General features: G+C 45.9%; 1 protein-coding gene across 1 annotated transcript in view; it reads right to left on the bottom strand.

The window, feature by feature from the left end:
• Window positions 1-10,539, bottom strand: part of LHFPL4 (LHFPL tetraspan subfamily member 4) — a 77,009-nt gene extending 66,470 nt beyond the window's left edge. The window contains exon 1 of the mRNA XM_033926622.1: window positions 10,134-10,539. Within this exon, the coding sequence (XP_033782513.1) occupies window positions 10,134-10,539 (406 nt within the window). The remainder of the gene's footprint in view (window positions 1-10,133) is intronic.
• Window positions 10,540-10,844: the final 305 nt, after the last annotated feature.

Raw genomic sequence — 10,844 nt, forward strand, 5'->3', positions numbered from 1 at the left:
GCTCCTTTCTTTTTCTGCTCACGACCTATGTTTTCATCTAGTCATTAGAGTTGACAGATCATTGGTACCGTTGATTTGCTTACCCCTCACAATTCCTTCTTTCTGTTCCTGATTAACTGTTACAGCATTAAAAGCTTTATGTGTGAAAAGATAATAGCTTCCCTTTTTGGGTTCCTAGGAAAAGATGCTTCTTCCATGGTGTCAGGTCAAAAGTGCGCCGGGACAAAGGCGCGCCCAGACAATTGAGCGCAGCGCAGAGGTGCGCACCGCTCAAAATTACTGTTTTTAGGGCTCTGACGGGGGGCGTGGGGGGGAACCCCCCCACTTTATTTAATAGACATCACGCCGCGTTGTGGGGTGTGTGGGGGGTTGTAACCCCCCACATTTTACTGAAAACTTCACTTTTTCCCTGTTTTTAGGGAAAAAGTTAAGTTTACAGTAAAATGTGGAGGGTTACAACCCCCCAAACCCCCCATAACGCTGGCGCGATGTCTATTAAGTAAAGTGGGGGGGTTCCCCAACAAAACCCCCCGTCAGGGCCCCTAAAAACTGTAATTTTCTTCGGCGCGCACCTCCGTCTTGCGCTCAGTTGTTGGCACGCGCCTTTGTCTTTCGCGCCGTTGTCTATGAACCTTCTTACATGAGCAGACCTCTAAGTCACAGGAGTGGGGAGGCTGTAGGTAGGTTAATTAAATGAGTAACTGGTAGAATGGGATAAACATATACAGAAGCGCCCCAGAAAGGATTTTCTGGCAGGAGATCCTTATTTAAAATGTGATCAGAAATGATCCCTTCTTGAGCTGGAAGGTTCATTTCCAATCTCAATGTAAAATGAGGGTCTATGTGTCTGTTTACACATATAGGGGCAAATTCTATAAATGGCATCCCGATTGTAGGTGTCGGAAGGCATCCTACTCAGTGTTCCCTCTAAGCTGCGCTGGCGTGTGCTGGCGCACAAAATATTGCCTCGCAGCGCACAATGTCACGTCACAGCGCACGGCGTACGGAGATGGTAGGCCGCGGCGAGAGGAGAATCGGGCGAGTTGGTGCTGGCGCCCGATATTTTTAGCGCACGGGGAAAAAATTTTGCTCACACCACCCGCCCGCTTAGAGGGAGCACTGATCCTACTGCTGTCTAATCAGCCAATTGGGACACAGATTATAACCCCTCCCCCACCCTGAGGCAGGCTGCCTACATTGTAGGCATCTTCACGAGCCTAGAGAGACACATAGGGCCCCCTATGCTAGGCGTGGGCATGGTTTCACCCTTAAGCGAGCTTAGGCAGCCCTAGATGTATCCCTGGGGCCATCAAAATGCTGGTCTAAACTTTCATTTAGACGTGGTCGCTGAGCTGATCACGGCAAGGGAATCTCCCTGCCGCGATCAATTTAGTGGCCACGGCAGGGAACCCGTCCGTCCCCCCTCCCCTGCGAAGATGACCAGCAGGAGGGATGGACACTTGCACCTGCTGGAACCCCCGAAGCCGGGTAGACTTTGGGGTTCGGGTGGGGGCATTCCTCAGGGGGGAGGTGTTCTGGCAGGAGGTATGCCCAGTCCCTCCTCCCGGGGGATGTCTTGGAGGGGTTTTTTTTCCCAGCAGGAGGGATTAGACATCCCTCCTACCGGGGGATGTATCGGGGTGATAGTGGAAGGAGGAATTATGCACTCCTACTGAGGACATTTGGGGGTGAGGGGGGGTTCGGAGGTTCCAGCAGGAAGGAGTGGGCATCCCTCCTGCCAGTCAACTTAGCAGGGGGTACGGGTTCTCTGCTGCAGCCGCTGAGCTGATCGCAGCAGGGAGATTCCCTTGCCACGATCAGCTCAGCGGCAACGTGATTCTCTAACCAGTGCCTGTGACATGGATGCCAGTTAGAGAATTTGGGGTGGTTAGGCATCTGTCCGTCAGGACAAACGCAATTCTATATAGGACACCTGTGTGCGAGTCACAAAAGCCGCTTAGGTAGCTTCTGCGACCGGGCGTCCTATACAGAATCTGGGCCATACTGTATACCACATTATTTGATAGCACCTTATATAGTATACTGTATAAAATAAGCATGAACAGTATCCCAATAGTAACAGGACAGTGCATGGTACGTCACAGCTCCTCCTCCTCCTCAAGTGCACATTTAAACAAGGAAGAACCGTGAGAACGGGCTACTGGGCTTGATGGACCCAGTAAGGCTATTCTTATGTTCTAACTACCCAGCTCCTTTTCATCCCTTACAGGAAGTGATTCCACCACCATGGTACCTGAATGGAAGAGATCTCTCTGTGAATGCAGGGCTCTCCCTGGGGCATATCAAGCGGCGAGAGGCCATTCAGTGCCTTTAATCGCACCGCATGAGCCTGTACTGGATGTGAAATTGAACAGGTAGCCAATGAAGTTGGCTCAAAGCTTGTGAGACATGGTCCGAATTCCTAAGCCCCTTAATCAATTTTGCTGCTGTATTCTGCACCATTTGCAACCACAGCACATCCTTCCATGGCCGACCCACGAAATCCAACTGCAGCATTATTAGTACACCTCATAACCAGTGTCAGGTTTTGTTCAGAGGGCGAACTTCTTGCACCAAAAAATGTGAGCCTGGATTCTTCTCCAGCTAGCTGAAAATACCAGCTTGCCTAGTCTTATACCAGGTTACCTTTCAGATCATTTTGAACTTGTAGAAAACAGACGTTCTTCACGAAATGCAACCTTAGTTTTTTACCCCTTCAATAAGAGGTTGTATATTCAAAAGATTTCTTAATGGAACCCTATCCTTTCAGGCAGGACTTTGGAACAAAAGTTTTAGTCATTTAATCTTTAATTATTCTTCTTAGCAGGCCTTTAGAAGATCGTTAAAAACTTATCTGTTTGCTAAATAAGTATAATCTAGATAACTTAATAATTTCTTAATGCTATATTTTATGGTGTAAATTTGCTGTGATTTTACAGTTCTTACCTCTCATTGTAAACCGCACTGAACCGTGAGATATTGCGAAATATAAATAAATGTATTATTATTTATGCACCAGCAAACTGTGAGTAGTCTACCCTGAAAAGAGTTTTTCTCTAATTGCAGGAAGCATCTTTATCTTAGCAGTAGCAGTGATATCAGAAGGCCTCCCTCCTCTTTCCTAGAAAGCACATGCTGGATCCTCAAAGCCCACCAGCAGGCTGCATCTTCTTCAGCTATAAGCAGGCTTAGGTGCCCTCTTTGTACCTCTCTAATGGCAGCCCTGTTCACTGAATGCTGGGTGTGATGGACTGAGGGGTTTTCCAGGGGCAGGACACACAGGAGAGAGGTATTTCTACCCATTTCTAGAGAGGTCCCCGAGGGAGAAAGAGAAACGCTCAAGTTTTCGCTAGACATGGACAGAGGCAAGCCTTGGGAAAACAGAAAGATGCCTGTCGTAGCTGGCTGAGGTAAGTCACGGCTATATTCTTTGGTTGGTGTGATGCAAACAATATAGCAAAATGTTTTATTGTATCTGTGAATGGTGTTTCAGTGCCCAACCAGGCTAGTCTACCACACTGGGTTTAAAAAAAAAAGGTTTGGACAAGTTCTTGGAGGAAAAATCCATAGTCTGCTATTGAGACAGACATAGGGGAAGCCACTGCTTGCCCTGGAATTGGAAGCATGGAATGTCGCTTCTCTTTGGGATTCTGCCAGGTCCTTGTTAGAGACAAGATACTGGGCTAGAAGGACCATCGGTCTGACCCAATATGGCAATTCTTATGTTCTTATACTCTGCTAATGCTGGTCCGAAGTCAATATAGCTAAGATCAGTGAAAGTTCCCTCTCCTTGATTAGTTGACTCATGGCCACATCTCAAATACTGTGTGAAATTCTGGCCACTGTATGTAAAAAAATATATATAGTGCAATTAGAAAAGGTACAGAGAAGGACGACAAAAATGATTAAAAGGGTGGGCCGACTTCCCTATGAGGAAAGGCTAAAGCAACTGGAGAAGAGACGGCTCAGGGGTGATATGGAGTGGAGTGGAAGGGGTGGATGTGAGGCACTTGTTTACTCTTTCCAGAAATACTAGAACTAGGGGTCATGCGATGAAGCTACTAAGTAGTAGATTTAAAACAAACCAGAGAAAATATACCTTCACACAACATGTCATTTCTGGAATTCATTGTCAGAGAATGTGGTGAAATCAGTTAGCTTAGCAGGGTTTAAAAAAAAAGGTTTGGCTAATTTCTTAAACGAGAAGTCCGTAGACCATTATTGAGAGGGCTTGAGGAAATCCACTGCTTATTCCTAGGATAAGCAGCATAAAATCTGTTTTACTCCTTGGGATCTAGCGAGGTACTCGGGACCTGGGTTGGCCACTGTTGGAATCAGATACTGGGCTTGACGGACCATTGGTCTGACCCAGTTCGGCAATTCTTATGTAATTTTTAAGACAAATGAGGTGATTCTTCGTCCCCCACTTGTGCACATGGGCCTTGTAAGTCTCTCTCCCCTCACTATAAGATGCAAGAAGAGAAACTGTTTACAAGCATGCACGTATTTTCAGTTGTATTTTATATGTACAGTCATTGCTTATTAGTATTAATCCAAAATAAATTATGTCCTTACAGTAATTTAGTAGACAATAACATTTTTAGAAGCAAATTAAAGGATCTGTGTGAATTACTGCAGTCCTGGCAAGAAAGGTTTCCATTAATCTCTTGGTTTTACTTTCTGGCAGCATCTTAAAATGAATCACATTTACTGCATGAGAGAAGAAAGTGTAAAATATTTGCGTTATGAAAAGTGATTATAAACTCAATAAACTTTCCAAGTTCAATACGTGGTTTTCTAGACAGTGAATGGGAACGTCAACTTGCAAAGGACAGACCATAGATTCAGACGCTTATAAGGGTGAGGAATCTTCTAAACTAATCAAGTAACTTCTCTCACTTAGACCTAGTCATATGTGTGCAGGTGTTTTCTCTTTCAGTCACATGGGGATCTGGGGTCACAAAGCCTCAAGCAATGTTGGTAAACCCCGGACTCCTTATTTTTAACTTTAATTTTCTATCCTGTTCTCCCCCGAAGAGCTCAGAATAGTTTACATGAATTTATTCAGGGACTCGAGCATTTTTCCCTGTCTGTCTCTCTGGGCTCCTGGGGCAATGGGGGGATTAAGTGACTTGCCCAAGGTCACAAGGAGCAGCCTGGGTTTGAACCCACAACCTTTAACCACTGCACCACTCTAGAAATCAAAGTGTAGTAAAAGTGAGCCAAGTCTAGGACAGTCGAGCCATTGTGACATCACTGATGAGGTTGGCTCTTATTGGTGGAATGAGGCACTATGATGTCACAATATCAGCTCTGGTTATCAGAGGCTGAAACTTTTCACACTAGTCTTTTATTCAATTTTCTATATTGTTCTCCTAGGGGAGGTCAGAATATTTGGTTTCCCTGTCATTTTTCCCTGTCTGTCCAGGCAGGCTCACAATCTATCTAATGTACCTAGGGCAGGGGTAGGCAATTCCAGTCCTCAAGAGCCGGAGCCAGGTCAGGTTTTTAGGATCTCCACAATAAATATGCATGAGATAGATTTCCATCTCAAGGAGTCAGTGCATGCAAATCCATCTCATACGCATTCATTTGGAGATCCTGAAAACCTGACCTGGCTCCGGCTCTCGAGGACCGGAATTGCCTTCTCCTGACCTGGGGCAATGGGGGCATTAACTGACTTGCCCAGGGTCACAGGGAGCAGCATGGGTTTGAACCTGCAACCTCAGGGTAGTCAAACTGTAGCTTTAACCACTGTGCCATACGCTCCCCCTAGCCACCTACTATTACTACTACTACCAATCACTTATAGAGCACTGAAAGGCCTACACAGCACTGTACATGTTGACATTTATAGATGGTCCCCACTCAGAAGAGCTTACAATATAACTTGGACAGAGAGACATGACATATAGGGTTGGGGATGCAGAATCCAAGGTGAGAGGAGTGAGGAGTTAAAGCACTCTTCAAAAAGGTGGGCTTTTAACTGGGCCATCAACACTGCCAGAGAGGGAACCCACCGTAGGGATTCGGGCAGCTTGCTCCAAGCATACGGCGCAGAAGGGACAGAGTCTGGAGTTGGCAGTTGAAGAGAGGGGCACAGATAGGAGGGATTTATCTAAAATTGAATATGGTTGAAACAGAATTGCTCATCTTCCTGCCTAAACCTACCTCTCCGCTTCCCTCGTTCTCCGTCTCTGTGGACAACACTCTCATCCTTCCTAATCTCGGGGTCATCTTTGACTCCTCGCTCTCCTTCACCACCCAGATACAACATATCGCTAAAACCTGCCGCTTCTTCCTCTATAATACTGCCAAAGTCTGACCCTTCCTCTCTGAGCACACTACCAAAACCCTTATCCATGCCCTCATCACCTTGTGCTTAGACTACTGTAATTCGCTACGCTCAGGCCTTCTGCTTAGCCATATTGCTCCCCTCCAGTCCATCCAGAATTCGGCTACATGACTCATATTCTGGGAGAGCCACTTTACTCGCGTTACTCCTCTCCTAAAGTCACTTCATTGGCTTCCCATTCGATTCAGAATACAATTCAAACTCCTCTTACTGACCTCCAAATGCCCTCACTTGGCTGCCCCTCACTATCTGACTTCACTTATCTCCCCTATGATCCTTCCCCTTCCCCTCCCCCCCCCCAAGAGCTCCACTCAGCTGGTAAGTCCCTCCTATCTGTGCCCTTCTCTTCAACTACCAACTCCAGACTCCGTCCCTTCTGCCTTGCTGCGCCAAATGCTTGGAACAAGCTGCCCGAATCTCTAAGGTCCGTTTTTAAAAAGCCCACCTCTTTGAGAGTGCTTTCAGCTCCTAACTCCTCTCATCTTGGGTTCTGCATCCCCTACCCTCTGTCATGTCTTGTCTGTCCAAGTTAGATTGTAAGATCGTCTGAGCAGGGACCGTCTATAAATGTCAAAATGTACAGCGCCACATACGCCCTTCAGCGCTATATAAGTCATAGTAGTAATGTCCTACTGTTGCTACAAGCATGCAGCCATAACCAAAAAATGAGTGCATGAGCCCTTAACCACCACCTATTTTGTAGGTGGTAAGAGCTGATACATGCTGTCATGCCCCCCTCTCTGCTCCAGACACTCACCCTCGGAGAAAAATTCCCCCCCAAACTGGCATGCGGCTGCATTTGGAACTTCCACGGGATGCCTCTGTGTATCCTGTGGGAAATCCTCTTAAGCTGCGGTGAGCACGCGGTAGTGCTTACCATAGTCTAGTTAAAAGGAGCTCCTGGTGGGTCTTTACAATTAATCGATGGTGTTCTTTTCTTCTTATTTGCTTTGTTATATATTGAACACTGCTTATACTTTCTGTATAGTGAAATGACAGGTTATTCAAATAAACCTTAAGCGAGCCAGTCATTGGAGAAGTGCTACTAATTTAACTCTGCACTCAAATGCAGTTTGGAATGTGATCATTTATGTCAACTATCAGTCATTGATATGTTCCACCAATCTAATATCATCTAATCTAATCTAAACCTTAAGTTTATATACCGCATCCTCTCCATAATTATAGAGCTCGGCACGGTTTACAAAAGCTTAATACAAGGAAGGAACAGCATAATGGGGTTGGAGGTTGAGGATAGGGGGGGAAGAGACCCTTATATTTTTGTGAATGGCCTAGTTTTTAGATGCTTTCGGAATAGTTGGAAGGAGCCCAGATTCCATAGTGGGGCAGAAAGGTTGTTCCAAAGCCCTGTGATTCTGAAGAAGAGAGATTTCCCTAATCTTCCCGCATAGAGGATACCTTTTAGCGAGGGGAAGGATAGTTTTAATTTTAGGGTGGACCTGGTGGTATCAGGACTCAAGGAGTTCCAAGATAGTGGAATTAGGGAAGGGAGGATGCCAGGGAGGATCTTAAAAGCTAGGCAGGCGCATTTAAAAAGAAACCCTGGAAATTACTGGAAGCCAGTGAAGCTTGGACAGAAGTGGGGAAGCCTGGCCACAGTGTTATGAATTCGCTGAAGTCTTTGAAGACTTTTTTTTGGTTAGACTTACTTTTTTTGGTTAGAGTTACAGTAGTCTAATCTGGAGAGGATGATAGATTGTACTAGGACGGCAAAATGTTGTTTGTGGAAGCAGGATCTCACTTTCCTGAGCATGTGGAGGCTAAAAAAGCATGACTTTTAGCAAGAAGTTAATATGGTCATTGAAGGAAAGAGAAGGGTCTATGATGATGCCTAGAACTTTGCTTGAGAACTCAAGCTGCAGTGTGGCACCAGAAGGCAGTGAAACGAGGGTGGGTAGCTGTTCTAATTTTGGGCCGAGCCAGAGTAGTTTCATTTTGGACTCATTCAGTTTCATTTGTACTGTGAGGGACCAGGATTGGACTTTCGTTATGCATGATGTTTTGTTCTCAGAGAGATTGGTATGGTTCGAGTCTGTCTCGAGAAGGACAAGGATGTCATCAGCATATGTATAGAAAGTTTCAAGGGGGGGATAGGTGGAAGAGTTTCAGGGAAGACATATAGATGTTGAAGAGAATGGGGGGATAGAGGTGAACCCAATAAAAACTTTTTGGAAATGAGCATTCCTAGAGAATTTTACCGAAAAAGCGCACCGGAACAAAGGCGCGCCCAGACAATTGAGCGCAGCGCGGAGGCACGCGCCACTCAAAATTACTGGTTTTAGGCCTCCGACAGGGGGATGTGGGGGGAACCCCCCCCCCCACTTTACTTAATAGACATCGCGCCACGTTGTGGGGGGTTTGGGGGGTTGTAACCCCCCCACATTTTACTGAAAACTTCACTTTTTCCCTGTTTTTAGGGAAAAAGTTAAGTTTACAGTAAAATGTGGAGGGTTACAATCTCCCAAACCCCCCATAACGCCGGCGCGATGTCTATTAAGTAAAGTGTGGGGGAGGGGGGTTCCCCAGCAAAACCCCCCATTGGAGCCCCTAAAAACTGTAATTTTCTTCGGCGTGCGCCTCCGTCTTGCGCTCAGTTGTCGGCGCGCGCCTTTGTCTTTCGCGCCATTGTCTATGAACCCCCGCTACCATAGCAGTTATATTCAGAAACTGTAAACAACCACCTTTTGCAACTCTCCTTCTGCTGCAGTCAGTTATAGCTTAAATACACTATCCACAACTGATCCATTCCAGTATAAATTAGTAAAATCTGGAGACTGAATAGTTGTCAGTCATCAGCAATTTATAACTTATGTACTCACCTTGTCTTCTTAACTTTTAAAATATATAAATGGAAATGCTCAGACCGGACTGCCGTTTTAAATTTATCTATCTACTTTTTCAACTTCTAAGGTAGGTCCGATGTAATTGTACTAGTTAATTTTGAATTTAGCTTTCTTCCCACATAGTGTGATGATGCCAGCAGAGACATATTGTTTGATTAAATGAATACCAGTAGAATAATAACATGTACAAACAGCCTATCAGTTATTCTGTAATGTTCACACACAGGTGTACTTAGTATCGTATCTGAAAGACAAGGACAAGACTTTGGTTTCAGTTCTATCAAAACAGCATTTGGAAAATCACTGGGAGAGGAAATTTCTGTGCGTTTAAATATCAGAGCCTTCTTCAGCCTCATTTTTTTGGTCGCGTAATAAGTTCCACCATATTTTCAGCTCGAGCTACAGTGACAGAGTAATGGCGCTGTCTGGAGTATCCAAAGCTAAAAACCTAAGCCCGGAAATTCATTGTGTAGCCTTGGTCATCTCCTGCATTTCTGAAGCCTTGGTCATCTCCTGCATTTCTGAAATATTATATTGGAGAGAGAGAAAGAGAGCGAGAATGTATATGTGTGCCAGGAGAGGAGGGTGTGTGTGTATGTGAAATGAAGGAGACCCACAGCTATAGCTCTATAACAGGGGTGTCAAAGTCCCTCCTCGAGGGCCGCAATCCAGTCGGGTTTTCAGGATTTTCCCAATGAATATGCATTGAAAGCAGTGCATGCAAATAGATCTCATGCACATTCATTGGGGAAATCCTGAAAACCCGACTGGATTGCGGCCCTCCAGGAGGGACTTTGACACCCCCACTCTATAAGGTTCTGTTATAGACTCCACTATGTATCCAGATCCTTAGCAGTTTAAAAAGGCCATTGACTATAAAGGCTACAACAGTAATGGCACACGGAACCCCCTACCTGCGAGCAGCTGCATCCAGGCGCAAATCTTGTACACCGTGGCTGTGTTGCAGAAGAAAAACAGAGCGAAGCAGGTGATGCAGCCCAGAATCAGCACCATGGACAGCAACACAAAGAATGCGGCTGCCTTAAAGGCTCCTGACGGGATGGTGCTGAAATCGGTGAACGATCCCCGGCACATCAACTCTCTGTTGGCCAACCCATTGCCCACACAGTAGTGGAATAGACCGAAGTAACCTGGTTTGGGGGTGTTGATACTGTCACCTATCCAGTAGGGCTGTATGAAGACCACCACGTTGATGATGGCGAAACAAATGGTGAAAATGGCCCATAGCACGCCGATGGCTCTAGAGTTCCTCATGTAATTGTCATGATAAAGCTTGGAGGCTTCTTGAGACGGCAACATCTTGCTCCAAGCTCAGCAGGTCCTTGGCCACTTCTGCTCGGGTGTCAATCCTTCAAAGTGGAAATCCCAAAATTGGGAAGATGGGCTCCAACCCCAACTGCTTCTGGATTCCAGTAGAAATGCGAAAATCCGGAGAGAGACGGAGAACTGGGGGAGGGTGGGGGGGGGGGAGAGAGAAATCCTAGCGCATATACATCTATTCAAAAAGGAAAAAGTCGCGTACAACAACGTCTCTCTTTGGTGAAGGAAAACGGGCTGGGATCGCCTATGGAAGTCCAGCGGGGCAGCACTGCGTGCTGGGAGTG

This window comes from Geotrypetes seraphini, chromosome 17, assembly GCF_902459505.1.
Source record: "Geotrypetes seraphini chromosome 17, aGeoSer1.1, whole genome shotgun sequence".
Lineage (NCBI taxonomy): Eukaryota > Metazoa > Chordata > Amphibia > Gymnophiona > Dermophiidae > Geotrypetes > Geotrypetes seraphini.